This window comes from Aythya fuligula, chromosome 25 (assembly GCF_009819795.1).
Source record: "Aythya fuligula isolate bAytFul2 chromosome 25, bAytFul2.pri, whole genome shotgun sequence".
Taxonomy (NCBI): domain Eukaryota; kingdom Metazoa; phylum Chordata; class Aves; order Anseriformes; family Anatidae; genus Aythya; species Aythya fuligula.
Window position 1 is genome coordinate 2,368,252 of NC_045583.1, and position 14,442 is coordinate 2,382,693.

The 14,442-nt window shown below is 56.1% G+C and overlaps 1 protein-coding gene across 1 annotated transcript; it reads left to right on the forward strand.

Moving 5' to 3' along the window:
* The first annotated feature begins 14 nt into the window (after window positions 1–14).
* Window positions 15–9,565, forward strand: SLC45A3 (solute carrier family 45 member 3). Its single transcript, XM_032203001.1, has 4 exons — window positions 15–186; window positions 427–1,254; window positions 2,591–2,856; window positions 5,984–9,565. Exons 1-4 carry the CDS (start codon window positions 15–17, stop codon window positions 6,455–6,457), a joined length of 1,740 nt encoding a protein of 579 aa, XP_032058892.1. The 3' UTR covers window positions 6,458–9,565.
* Window positions 9,566–14,442: the final 4,877 nt, after the last annotated feature.

The following is a 14,442-nucleotide window of genomic DNA, read 5'->3' on the forward strand; positions in this document are numbered from 1 at the left end:
GGCTGTGGGGCAGCATGGCGCACAGAGCGGGGCTCAGCACGCTGCTGCACAGCCGCCGGGCCCAGCTCCTGCTCCTCAACTCCCTGACGTTTGGCCTCGAGGTTTGCCTGGCTGCCGGCATCACCTACGTGCCCCCGCTGCTGCTGGAAGTGGGCGTCGAGGAGAAGTTCATGACCATGGTTTTGGGTAGGCAGGTTCTCGCTCGTCTTCGAGGGACTTGTTTCCACTTCAAGGGGTAGATCAGAGCATGGAGGGGTGGCTGCAGGATGGCTGTTACACCAAGGGCAGCCTCATGTTTGGAGGGGAGGGCTATGACCCAGTGAAGCCTACTGGGTCCCTGAAACATCCCAGGCTTTTGCTGCAGCGTGCATAGACTGGAGTCCTGTCCGGTTCTGCCCCCTAACACTACCTCTTCCTCTGTTCCAGGGATAGGACCGGTCCTTGGCTTGGTTTTTGTCCCACTGATCGGGTCTGCCAGCGACCACTGGCACAGCAGCTACGGCCGGAGGCGGCCTTTCATCTGGATGTTGTGCCTGGGAGTCCTGCTGAGCCTCTTCGTGATCCCGCATGCCAGCAGCCTGGCCAGCCTGTTCGCCCTCAACACTCGCCCGCTGGAGATCGCCTTCCTCATCCTGGGCATCGGGTTGCTGGATTTCTGCGGCCAGGTCTGCTTCACCCCGCTCGAGGCCCTGCTCTCGGACCTCTTCCAGGAGCCCGACAACTGCCGCCAGGCCTTCTCCATGTACGCCTTCATGATCAGCCTGGGGGGCTGCATTGGCTACCTGCTGCCAGCCATCGACTGGGGGGGCAGCTTTCTGGCCCCGTACCTGGGAGGGCAGGAGACGTGCCTCTTCAGCCTCCTGGCTGTCATTTTCCTTGGCTGTGTGCTGGCCACGCTCTTTGTGACTGAAGAGGCAGCCACCCAGGCAGATGCCCTGGATGGCACAGCGCTGAAGGATGCTCTCCCGAAGCCCTCCCCTCCTGCCTGCTGCTCTTGCCAGCTCTCCAAGAGCCTCCTGCAGGCCAGGCACATGGTGCAGGCCCTCAGAAACCTCTGCACGCTGCTGCCGCGGCTTCACAGCCTCTACTGCCGCATCCCCAGGGTCATCCGGCGCCTGTTCGTGGCCGAGCTCTGCAGCTGGATGGCACTCATGACTTTCATGCTGTTCTACACGGATTTTGTTGGGGAAGGGTTGTACCACGGTGTCCCCAGAGCCAAGCCGGGCACAGATGCCAGACGCCACTACGATGAAGGTGAGAAGTGAACCGCCTGCTCTGGGGCCTCGGGGTCTGTTCCCTGGGACAGGAGTGTTTAGTGGGAGCTAGGAACGGGCTCAGCTCTGCCTGTAATGCAAAAACTTGTTACAGGGAACTACACCTTTTGCAGGTGGGTCAGGAAAAACATTCCCCCGTGACCAAGAGAGCATTGCACAGGGGACTGAATAGGGAAACACCTCGTTCTCCTCTGAGCTATGAGCACAGAAATAGATCTGGCAGCACAGCCCTGGCCTGGGGCTGAATTGTTAAGTGGCAGAATGGTCCGGCAGTTTGCATGCTGAACAGCACATACCTGGCTCTGTCTGCAAATGCTGACCACCTCTGCCATGCCCTTCCTCTCCTCCTCCCTCCTTTTTAAAGGAGAGGTGATGGTGCCCCCCATCTCTTGGAGGGCAGGGGTCGAAAAGGCTTTGCTACATCTGCCTTCCACACGACTGTGAGATTCCCTTCTCACATCTGTATCTGGGGAGCCCTGGAGCAGCTTCCCCAGTTCCCACTGCTCTTTCCAGTGCTTCCTGTTACTGCTCACCATGAGTCAGGAGCTGCCACATGCCCACCATGAGATCCTGCTCGCTCCAGCACATTACCTGCTTACTGTTGTCCGCTGTCCTCATTTTGGCTGCTGTGTTGTGCCAGAGCCTTGACTCCACTGCCCAGCCCTTCTTTCCCTCCCCTAGATCCAAGTCCTGGAGGCATTGCCCTGGCCCTCCTCTAGCTGTATACCCTGCCCTCAGAGTTTTCCACCCAGTGCCTCCACGAGCTCTGCAGTACACTGCCTCTTTGTGCTGTGCCTCTGTTTAACTTAGAGGGAGCTTAATTATTATTTAACACTTCCACTGTATAGCTTCCAGCAGGTCAGGGCTCCATTGTGCTAGCACTCATAGAAACACATGTTGAGTAATGATCCTTGCTCCAAGGAGTTAATGGCTTTAATTCCCTGAAATCTGATAGATCTTTGCAAAGGGTAAGGTCCGGATTGCTGCCGGATGCTGCCGTCGCTCAGTAGATGTTGTATACTTTCCCTTGGCTGAAGCACAGTTTCTTGTTGTTCCTTTTGTTCTCCCGCTGGTTTTGGCATCAGATAAGAGATCCTGGTTCATGAGCAGGTGACACAGATCCTGATCAAGAGCAGGAAGGTGAGAACCAGAGCTTTCCAAGAGAAGAACGGCGTTTGCATTTCTGTCTCCCCCTCTCATCGCCCCTCTGGCCTGAGTCGGGCACTGGAGGGAGGAATGAAGCCCGAAGGCGCTTGGCTGTCTGAGGCCTGGGCGCAGTCGTGGCAGTGTCCGTCACCACCTCTGCTTACCCACAGGTGTCCGGATGGGTAGCTTGGGCCTCTTCCTGCAGTGCGTCACGTCCATCTTCTTCTCGACAATCATGGACCGGATGGTGAAGCGCTTTGGGACGCGGGCGGTCTACCTGGCCAGCGTGGTGTTCTTCCCCGCCGCTGCCTTCGTCATGTGCCTTTCCCGCAGCGTCATCGTTGTGACCGTCTCAGCTGCTCTCACGGGCTTCACCTTCTCTGCACTCCAGATCCTGCCATACACGCTGGCATCGCTCTATCATCATGAAAAGCAGGTAGGGACCTGCTCCAGAGGGCGATGTGCAGGTAGCTCTGAGGACAGCTTGGGCAGCCTCTTCAGCCGCTTGTAGCTGCCCCAGTCAGCTCAGGCCATGGCAGAGAAAAACCTGCCTGTGCTCAGAGGTTCTCTTCATGTGCCTTTTGTCTCCAGGCTGCGTCTTCTCTGAAGATTTATCTGGAATTGAGGAGAGAAGAGAGTTTAGCATCTCCTTCCCGAGGCATTCCCTGCTCACAAGAAGCATTTTGCAATTTTAAATAGTGGGGAGTGGGTGAGATGGGAGAAAGCTAGGATTAGTGCACCAAAAGGGATGCCCTATGGTCCTCTGTGTTTTGCAAACATTTAGGGAAACTGGTGCAGATTAGTTGTTGCCATGTGTTTTCTGCAGCTAAGTCACATCTGCAGAATTGCCATTCAGCCCAAGGTGCTAAAACAAGTGTAAAGTCCTGCTTTTGAATTTTGGTCCGTAACATGAAGAGCAATAAAATAGGAAGATTTTTCCTGTTCCCCTAGCTCCATTAAAAACAAACCTTGAGAAACTTTTGACATAACACAAAAGCCAGTAATCCTGTCCCACAGATGATATCCTTGTGGCAAAGTCTCGGGAGGTTTCTGAGTTGCGCAGTGGATTAATAGCAGTTTCTCTTGTGCTGCAAATGCAAAATTAATTTGTGGTTTGAGAGCAGCTCTTTCATCCCGATGGCAGGCGGTTCACTGTGCAGTGAAATAAGCAGGAGTCCTTACCACAGGCATCCAGATGTTCACATTGAACAAATACTTGTGACCAACCCGTCCTGATTTGCACCAGGCACCCCGTTAAAATAGGGGCATGAGGGAGTGTTCTGCTTTGCAAAAGCTTCAGCTTGCCTGGGATCTCCCATGGACATAACATCGAGAGAATGAAAACCAAAGCCCACAGGCTGGGAGTGTGAAGGCCACACGCCCAACTGTTTGCCAAAATCTTGCTGGGGAACAACTCTCAGTACAATGAGGTGTGGGGTATAGCAGGGTTTGGTCTTTCTGTTGCCCTGACTTGAAAGCTTCTCCTTCCTCTACCAAGAACTTTCCAGGGAGACCCCACAAGAAGCAGTCCCTCAAATGCCATTTGCAGAAAATTCTCCATCTTCTCCACTTCTATTCTTTTCTCTTCTCTTACTGTTGAAATCTGTCATCATTTTTGTTTGCCTTCCCTCGTTCCTGCTTCCTCTCTTCCCTCTATTCTATTCTTTTTTTTTTTTTTTTTTTACCTTTTTTTTTTTAATTTCAAATGCTCCTCCTGAAGTGAATCAGCAGGGGGGCATCCAGAGTGGCTGTTGCTTCCACCCTGTGCGGGATCGTTGGCGAAAGCCTGCAAGGCCACCCCAGCTGGAGCTCCTTGCTTTGCACAGGCTCTGTAAGTCGCTCCATTCTCCTGCATGCTCTCTTCATCTCTGCATGGCCACTAAACCTTGTCTAGAGCAGGAGGGAAAGATCTGCATGTCCTAACAGCACCTGAAAGCTTGCTCCGGTGAGATGCATGGTGAACATTCACACCTTCTGCATGAGATTAGGGAGAGGTAGGTTCCTCATTCCCACCACTCCCCACCAACTATAGAGGGAGATGAAGCTGCTGATTGAGGCACCAAAGACTCTTGGGGTTTTTCCTGTGTTACGCAGGGTGATCTTAAAGGATGTGTTCTCACTATGCTCATTCCAGTGAATATCTGATTAAGTCATTTTCTTGAGATGCAATTTCTGTGAACTAGGTACTCAGACATCTGAGTAGAGCCCAGGGAAAGCTTTTGGAAGCTGGCTGCCATTTAGTGAAGTTCTCATCTGGTTTCTCTTCTCTGACTGAACCTGAAACTGTTTGTGTTCCAGAACTGCAGCCATGGCCTGGGGCAGCACGAACAGAGACTGCCGGGTGCTGACATACGCTGGGGCAGGGCTGGGTGTAGCTGGGTGGGTGCCAAAACTGCTGAAAGCTCTGGGATGGCCCGTGACAGAGCTGGAGTGCCCACTCCTGCCCCTGTTCCCTCCTGTGACCTGTGTCCTTGCCCCTCCTGCAGAAGGAAGGGTTCCTTCAGGATGCTCCTCAGAGCCCTGCAGCTGGGTACGGTGTTCTCTGCCCTCAAAGAAGTGCTGTTTTTTCCTTTTGGTTTCTTTGTTTGTTCTATCTCATTGTGCGGATAATAGATTAACGTCCTTCATTATTTGCTCTACGCCGGACAGCTCAGTGCTTGTGCAAACGCCCTGGCGTTATCAAGCTGGGGTGTTTTTGCCATCTGCACACCACTGCCCCTTATTTATTGGCGTTAACATGGGGAGCTTTTTGATCCAAATACTCTCCATGAATACTGCTGGAGTGAACCATGCCCCCGAAATCTCACAGCCTGGGCAATGTGAGGCCAAAAAAAACGGTGAGAAGAAAAAGATTTTCCTTCCTCCGCTTTTCCAACCTGAGTGGGGAGGCTCAGGTCAGGCAAATGAAGCGGCTCGCTTGAGGTCACGCGTGCAGGGTCTGCTGCAGAGCTTCTTCCTGAGCTCCCAGCTCTGTACCCACCTCAGAGTCACTGTAAGTATCCTGGGTACTGAGAAGGGGCCGTGTACCCAGGGCTCTGCGCAGTTCTTCAGTCTTTAGGGCTGTTCTGCAGCAGTGTTTTGAGTCCCCAGCCTACCACCTTACAACTGCTCATCTTTGCACTGACTCTGGGATGTGCCCAAAGCGGGCTCTGGCCCTGTGAGCCTGCATCAGCTGCTTTTGGGTGGAGTGGAGTGGAGCTGGCACCCAGGGAGGAGGTGACAACCCGGGGCTCGGAGCAAAACATCCCCGAGTGCAGAGCCCGGGCTGGCGCTGGGCTGCGGCGCTGTGCTGTGCCGTGGAGCTTGAACACAACAAGGGCACCTCTTGGCCAGTTTCCCCGGTGAGTCAGGGTTGCTTTGAGTCCTGTGCCAGTCAGGAAGAGCCAGGCTGGCTCCTGGAGGCCACCACACGTGGGCCAGGCTCACTGCAGGCTCCACACCTCCAGCACACGGAGCTCAGAGTGGTTTTGCTCTCGCACACAGCAGGGACCCCCGTCCCCCTCCTCGCTTTCTGGGCGCCACCCTTCCTACTCATTCCTCACGTGCCCTTCTTCTTTCCCCAGGTATTTTTGCATAAATTCAAGAGCAAAGAGGAGGAAGATCCAGCTCGACTGGACAAGAAATCAGCCTTCCCTAAAAGTCTTTCCAGCCAGAAGCTGACTTACCAGAACGGACATGCTGGGGGCCTCTACTCTTCCTCCTCCTCCTCTTCCTCCTCCTCCTCCTCCTCCTCTCCTCCTCCAGCTGCCAGCTCAGCTCTGTGCGTCAGCTCCTCCTGCGACGTCTCGCTGATGATGATGGTGGGAGAGCCGGACTCGGTGGCTCCTGGCCGAGGGATCTGCCTGGACCTGGCCATTTTGGACAGTGCTTTCCTTCTCTCTCAGGTTGTCCCCTCCCTCTTCATGGGGTCCATCGTGCAGTTTACGCAGTCGGTGACTGCCTACATGGTGTCGGCTGCTGGCTTTGGCCTGGTGGCCATCTACTTTGCAACCAAAGTTGTCTTTGATAAGAGTGACATGGCCAAGTATTCGGTGTGATGGGGAATGCCCAGGAGCAGCACGCGGGTGCCTTCACGTGGTGAAACGAGCCTCGTGTTGTGTGTGCTCTCCCCACGCTGCTGCTGGGCCCCCCGGGGGGTTGCTCTAGGCCGGGGGCAGGAGGCGTGCAGCAGAGCTAATCTCAGGTGTAAATATGAGGCATCGGGGCATTGTGCTTCAGGCCAGCAGTGCTCTCCACGTGGTGCCTTTATCAGATGAAAGCACTGCACAGCCAGCACCAAAGGAGGTTGTACAGGGGGACAGAACGGAAACGGACTTTTCCTTTAATAACGGGTCATGTTTCTGTCATGTTTCTACCTAAACTGAGCAGGAGAGGCAGTGATATGGGAGGGGAGGAAGAAATCACTGGCTCTCCTGTTTCCCAGCTATACATGTGTCCTCTTACCCTGCTTGTTGTAATTTTACTCAGCTTCTTGAGTAACACTTCAAAGAGGGCACTGGGAGGAGATTTCCTTGGGAAAAGGATGGGTGGCTGAGGTTTGGTCATGGAGCAAAGGGGTGCGTATGTGCACACGCGTGCTTCAGTCTCCCTTCTGACTGGGAGAAACCCTTTAGGAGAAAAGTTACTCTGCCTTGTTTGGGAAAAACAAGTGACGTTTCACTAGGACCAATTCCAAAAGGTGACTTATCTTTTACATATGTACCAAGTTTCAGCAAATGAGAAGGACTTCTTAATTTATTTTTTTTCCTGAATGATTGTTTTTAGCTTTCCTTACAGTTCTCAGTAACAGATCTCTCACTCCTCAGGGCCCGGAGCAGCCACCTGTTCTCTCCCAGTGCCTCCCAGCAGATCTGGGCTGGTGTGCCTCTTCCACACCTGACCCCTAAAAGATGCTGCAGTACCACAAGGGGGTTTTCAGCCCTGTAACAGTGAAGTAGAACAGACAGAGCTCTCCTGGAAGGCTGTCTGAGAACAAATGTTCAGGCTGGAGGAAGCTGCAGGGATTGCTTGCCCACCGACAGCCAGCTGAACTCGGCAGCAGTCGCTGCTGTACTAGCTACCTCGTGTTGTTCACTGGCTGTGTTTGTGTTCCTTCAAAGAGGTGGCCCCAAAGCAGCCTTCCAGACCAGACCCTTTCCAAACAGAAGGGCTTTTGGCTGTGCTTGCAGGCTGGCAGGAGTGTGTGTGCAGAGCACACTGCATCGCGGTGCCCTGGTGAGTTAAAACATTGCCAGCGCTCCTAAAGCAGCTGCTGGAAACAGCATCATGAACACTCCATCTGCTGCTTTGAGAACAGGGCAAGCCTAGTTCTTGGTGTGTTGGACGAAGGAAGGAGCAGAACAGAAACTCTCGGTGCTGTTTGTGCCTGTGGTTTGCTGATCCAGATTACACGTTTACTATGTTACGCTTGTTTTGGCCTTTTTTTTTTTTTAATTTCCAGAGGTCAAGATCCTTACTGAGGCGCAGCATAAACACAGTTACCTGTGAGAGTAAGGCAGAGTGCCTGCTGCACCGGGACCGATGCTGCTGCCTTGTTTAGGTTGGGCAGCCCTCAGACGTGAGTCATCTGCCCTGGCAGAGGAGCAGCTGCAGCTGTGTGTGCTTCTGGCCAGCCCCATGCCTGCTGTGAGTGGACCAGCTGCAATAATTCAGTGGATAGCAGATCTCTGCCACTTGAAGATTCCTCATTCACCAAGTAGGAGTCCAGGTCCTGGCCCCCAGTCAGCACTTAGGCTTTGAAATGCACAGAGAAAAGCATGAGCTGGGCGTTCGGAGGCTAGGCTGGGAGCATGCAGGAGTTCGTCAGTCCTTAATTTTGGCTGGTCTAAACAAAGTGTTTTGTGAGTAATTTTCTGTGGAGGTGTGTGGGCAGTGAGATGCACTGGTGAGGTTCTGCTAAGGGCAAAATGTTGCTATTTTTGTGAGGTTGTGTCAGACCATTCCTTGGCATGGAAGCCAGGTTACTCCCCTGCTGTCTGCAGACGGGTCCTGAGTGAGCTTCTCCTAAGTTTTTTTAAAGTATCTTTCCTGTAAAGGGTGACTGTTTTTGTTGTATTTCTTCTCAAATTATATGCCTACCGGCCTCCCTTTCCCACAACAAGGTCTGTGTGCTGACTTGCAGCTGTTCGGGGGATGGATCTGGTGGCTGCTTAACCACCTACGGAAACAGTTTTTCATCTGCACTTCCTACCCTGGTCTCTGTCCACTTCGGGCTTCGGAAGGAAGTTTTTGAGGCAAAACATTATTGCCAACAGTGGGGTGTTGCTGGGATGAGTGCTCCTAGCGATCAGTAACCTCTGACCAAGATTTTTCAAACCGGTCCCCACCTGAATGCTGGAATCTCTTGCCATTTGTCTAAGTGCCTGTAGAGTACTTCCACACCAACCTCAGGTCTACTGGTCTGGTGATGAAGGCCTTGAATGCTTCATTAGGAACATCCCGGTGATCCCTGAGGAAGCAGTGGGCTCAAGAGGGTGTCAGCCTTGTTTTCTAACATCTTTGGGTTTGGAACATGAGAGAAAAAGATGCTGCAGTAGTTGATCCATATCTTGTATGTGTCCTTCAAGAGGAGAAGGCTCAAACGTGCCAGATTCCCCAGCGGACCTGCCCCTGGGGCTTGGGGTTAGTCCAGAGAGGCACAGCCCACGGGGCTCCTCAGCCATCCCTGCTTTGCCCCTGATTATTTATCACTTCTGGAGCAGCTTCCACGTGTTGGGATCCCATACAGGCCAGCAGGGGACACGGGTGTGTTCTGGTAAAGGTGAGCACATCCCTTACTGTATGGACGTAAGGGTGTGAGCACAGCCACCTCTCCAGGACACGGTTACACTGCACAGGGATGGGACAGGCTCCTCCGAGCTGTCACTGGCAGCATTTCCATCTCGGGCTAGCTCTGTGGCTCCCTCTCCATCCCTTTTGCAAGGCGGTGGCTGTGAGAGCCAAGCTGGGGACAGAGGGGAGCGGGGCGAGCATCTTCTCTGATCTGGGGCTCTTTTTGTGAACCTGTGGGCGAGGGACGGCCGTGTCGATGCCGGGTTTCTTTGGAGATCGCGTACTGTCTGCGAGACGCGGCTGTTTTATTTATTCAGTAGAGTAAATATTTTGTATACGATGTCAGAGGATGGCTATAATAAATTTATATGAAACCGAGGAAATAAAAAGCGCTCAAACTGCCCAGCGGTGTGTGTCCCTGTAGGGGTCGGGGCGGGGGCGAGCCGCCAGGGGGAGCCTCCAGTGAATTTGGAGCTGGGGTTGGGATCCGGGGTTGGGGCTGGGGTCCGGGGCTGAGCACGGCTCTCGGAGCACCTCCGCACCTCCTCGTCAGCCGAATGTGCGGAGCTGTGCCCCGGGACTCGATCCCAGGCGTTCCCGGTGGGGATGCACATCCCATCCTGCTCGCCCCGCCGGGTGCTGTGCGCACGCACAGGGGTCGCTCCCCGCTGCTCCCAGCAGCTGTGCGAGGTGGTCGGTGTCAGCCAGCCCCGGGGGGGCTGAACCCGGCAGCATCGCAGCAAGCAGCGCCTGAGGATTGCGAAGAGCTGAGGCTTTCCCCGGCCCCGAAGGAATCGGAGTAACAGCAGGATTTATTCTGGAGGTGAAGCTGGGACACGGGTGAGTGACACCGGAGGCGCACCGGTGGGCAGTGGGCTGCCCCTTGCAGGTGACCACGCACCTTTATCGTTTGCTTTGGGGTCTTGGGTTGTGCCGTTTTGTTTTGTTTTCCAAATATGAAACCTTACTCTGGCGAGGGAGAGTTTTTACTCAGGCTCCAATCCTCGTGTTTCTAACAAAGCAGAGAAGTTTCGCATTCGTTTCCTTGGCTGTACAGTGCCTGCTGCAGCCACTAAGTGTCCTCCTGTCGCTTCTGAGCAGGCTGCAACAAGAAACTCCCTCTTCCTATAAGGGGCACTGTCTGCCTCAGAAACGTTCTGCTTGCAAATATTTAACCCCAGAGCACCGTCACCACCAAACCCTGGGTGTGCTTTGAGAGCGGAGGCAGACCCGATTCCCTGCCCCGTGCACAGGACAGCACGCTCACAGGTTTCTATTTCTTACCCTCCTGCTTTAATTTTTGTCGTAGGGCATGAGGATCCTGCACTGCAATGACCACCAGTTCAGAATGACCCCATGAGCCTGGAAAGCCATCTCTGCCTGCTACCTGCCAGAGGTAGCCCCATGCTCAGCCTCATGAAGTCCCTCGGGGGGCCACAAGCGTGAGCCCTGCACCTCCTGCACCTCCTGCACCACCCGCAGGGAGTCGCATCCCACGATGCTGGCTGGGGCTGGACCCACGGGTGCTGCTGGGAGCCCTGCAGACAAATCTGGGGCAGAAAAATGCAGTGATGTCTGCATATTTCTCCATTCCAGCAATGGCCTGGCTTATGTTTCCGTCGGGGTCAGGGATGGTGAAGCATGCACGGACCAGAGGAGGTCCAGATGGCTCCTGTCTCCCATGAGGAGCCGGGGCTGCTCTGAGCAGTGGTGGCCGCCCCGTGTGTCAGCGTCCCCTGCGCCTGCGTCCTCCCGGCGGGTCACCGTCCCCAGGCGCCCACACTTGCAGGCTGGCTTTCAGGCCAAACTCTGCCAACAACCTTTTTCTTTTCTTTTTAATTTTGTTTTTTTTTTTTTTTTTTTTTTTTTCCCCTTCCTTTTACTTTTTTTTTTTTTTTTAATTTTAATAATGCTCAGCAACAGAGGGGAAAGAGGATGTTTGTCAACGGAGCACATCTATGTGCCTTTCCCTGGGGGTCTGGCGGGCTGGTGCCATGCCCAGGGCAGTGAACGGCTGAGGAAGAGGTGGGTGGGGATGAAGGAGCTGGGCAGGGGGCTGACGGGTGGCAGCATTCGGGCAGGGTGCCCTTACCTGCAGCACAGCTTCTGGCAGGCACTGGTGGGCGAAGGGATGGACCCAAGGCTGGAAGGGCACCAAAATTACACAGGGCTCATCCCCAAGGTCTCACAAACACCCCCATGGGTGGGGGTCCATAAACAAGCGGTGTTCAGCCAGGTTTGACCCAGGCAGCGCCGTGCTCACGGCATGCTTTCATCCCAGAGGGGAGAGAACAACGCCGTGTGCTGCTGCAGGACCCTGGCAAGGCTCCCGCTGCTCCTGGAGCTGATCTTTCCCAACCTCTTCCCCTGCTTTCTTGCCTCCTGCTGAAGGTCTGCCTTGGGACGAGTCCTCTGCCCTAGTGGAGCTGGAAGAGCTGCTCAGAAAACAGGAAAACATTTGACCAGGAAAACGCAGTGAGACGTTCCCTTATTCTGCAATGTTTGTTGTTTTAGGCTCTCCCTGCCAAGCGGCTCCAGGCGAGCAGCAGCCTGCCTGGTGCCCCCAAGCCCTGGGACAATCCCGGACCCCCCCCAGCCAGCCTGGCCCGGCCTCAGCACCCACGGCAGAAGCAGGACAGCGTGGCGTCGCGGCCCAGATGCCAAACTGGCTGCTAATGAGAGGCCAGGGGGGACGAGGAGGCTCGGCACAGCGCCCTGCCGCCCCGTGCCGGCATCCCGCCCGCTCTCCGCCCTCCCCCCCGGCAGCGGGGCCGCTCCGCTTCCCCACGCGCGGGTGGTAAACTGAGGCAGGGCAGGGTGTCTCCCCTCGGAGGTGAGAATCGCTTCTGCTAGAGCTTTGGATGTGGCCAGGCTCTCCACGCCATGCCCACACCCAAGGCAGGTCGGTCACCTCCATGGGCACATCGCAGGGAAGCACTGGGCTGGGCTCCGTGTGGCTCCTGGAGATGCTCCAACCCTTCTGAGTCAAGCACAAGCAGCAGGAGCTCAGGCTGAGGGGATAGAGGCTTCTTGGGGCTCTGGAGGAAAATATCCAGCAGATAGTGGTGGAGGAACTGACTGGGCATCATCCCCCTGTGACCGTCTCACCCCTGCTCCAGAATTGCAGCACCCACCGGGTGAGGCAAAGCTGCCAGCAAGCCCTTACCAACTGCCAGCTGCGAGCCCGGCACCGTGTCCAAGAAATATCCCAAGAAATAGCTTCTGGGAGGGAGAAAGCAGAGTGCCTCTGCCCACTGGGACGGGTAAAAGCAGTCCAGGGACCAGCCAGGATGGAGCTGTGCCAACCCCAAATGCGCGCCTGGCTGGGGAGGAGGTTTCAGGGAGGGGGTGCAGCTTGACACAGGGTGGGGATCCCCATGAAGAAGCAGAGCTGCCTGCCTTTGGGGGCTGGAAGCAGAGAGCAGCAGGAGCTGCTGGCAGCCGGAGAGGCAGGCTTGTGTTGTGTTTGGCTCTGGGTGCTGCCAGGGAGAAGCCAAGGAGCTGCAGAGGGAACTGCTGCCAAAGCAGCAGCCGCGCAGCAGGGAGGGAGCACCCCTGGGTGCTGCACGGGGACACGGCACCGCCACGGTGTGGGGTGAGCCATGGACAGGAGGTGTTCCCATCACGTAGGGACCAGCTCTGCCCTCACACAGCCCCGTCCTGCACCCGTCTCTGTGCTCTGGGAGCCTCCGGGGTGACCCTGCTATGGGGATGGGTGCGAAACGGAGCCCGCCAGGGTCCAGCACTTTGTGGGGTGGGCTGGCAGCTCGGTGTGGTGGCAGTGGTGCTGGCAGGGGGATGAGCAGGAGGGAAAGCAGCCAGGAAACAAGATAGGACCTTGCCCTGCCTTCGTCCCGAGCTGCCAGGCAAGCCTCCTGCCTGCGGGCATGGAGGATGGGGAGGTCTTGTGTTTACTCCTCCAAAAAAGAGACCTTTCGCCCCAAAACCAAACCTTTTTGTTGTGCAAATGCAGCCGTCTGGCAGGTTTGGTCGTATACAGGAAACTTTGAACCCAAGGGCCGGGGCTGGTTTCATTTTGAGGTGAGTTTTTCAGTTCGTGGTGGTATTTGGAAACTGAGCCGCTTTCCAAATTTGGAGCCTGTGTTTTTGCAAGCTGCTGAGCATGGCCGTGGAGTCCAAGGCTTCCCCCTGTCCCTCCCGTGCGGGCAGCCTGGTTTGGACGGAGCCACTGTCGCCGTCCCTCTCCTTTTCCTCTGCAGAGCTTTGCCAAGCCGGGGGTGAAGGAGCTGCTGATGGGGACGGGTGCCCGTGGTGGGAGGGCTGAGCCCCTGAAACAGCCCTGGGGGGACAGGGAAGGGGCAGAGGAGGACGAGGCAAAGCTCCCTCGCGCACCACACAGTGGATTCAGGAACTCGCTGCTCCCACGTGGGGCTCGGCCAGGTTGATCCTGCCAGCAGCCCCAGAGCCCAGAAACATGAGCAACATTAGCAACGTGAGCTCCAGGCCCTGTTTTCAGCTGGGGCCGCAGGAGATGGGTGTCCTCACGCTCACCTCCTCCTGCTGCATCCATTGAGATGGGCGAGGGGGAGCCCTGGGGCCTGCTCCCACGTCCTGGTTTTCCTCTGCTCGGCAGGGTGGGGACTCCAATGCCCTCCTGGATGTGCTCTCAGCATGTCCTGCACCTCCTGGGCCAACGTACTGACTGCTCTGCCTTCATCTCCCCCTTCTAGGGGGGCTACGAGGCAGCAGGGGCTCTCCCTGTGGGCTGATGCCCAGCCTGACGGCACTCAGGGCGAAGACACACTAACCATGGCCCGCAGATAGCCTCGGGGCTGGAGCATGGGTCTGGATGCCTGCACTGCTCCATCACAGCCTCAGGGCTCTCCCTGTCCCTCCGCAGTAGCGGTACAAAGGGACAATTGCTTCCTCCAAAGGTCCCACAGCTCAGTGCCAACAGCGCCCACGGATGCTGCCCTGCCACCCCGGGCTGCGGACCCCTGAGTCATGGAGCCGCCACCGGGGCCACCTCCATCCAGCCGATCCCTCCTCTGTGGCATCCTGCAGGCGCTGGCAGAGGCGCTGGGCGAGCCCAGGCGGGCCTTTCCCCGGACCAGCCCAGGCTTGAGCGTCAGGGCTGCGCACAAGCGGGAGTAAACAGCAAGCGGGAGCGCGCGGAGCCGCCGCCGCGCGCGCCAGGCTCACGGGGACGGGATGCCGACCGTGCCAGGGATGGCCACCAGCAGAGGTACCAGTCCCGTGCTGTTTCCCCTCTCCTTTGCCAGATGTGAAT

Coding starts and splice junctions, on each gene's coding strand:
- SLC45A3 (XM_032203001.1), top strand. CDS start 15: ATGGCGCACAGAGCGGGGCTCAGCACGCTGCTGCACAGCCGCCGGGCC. Junction 187..426: donor GTTCATGACCATGGTTTTGG/GTAGGCAGGTTC, acceptor CCTCTGTTCCAG/GGATAGGACCGGTCCTTGGC. Junction 2,857..5,983: donor TCTATCATCATGAAAAGCAG/GTAGGGACCTGC, acceptor TTCTTTCCCCAG/GTATTTTTGCATAAATTCAA.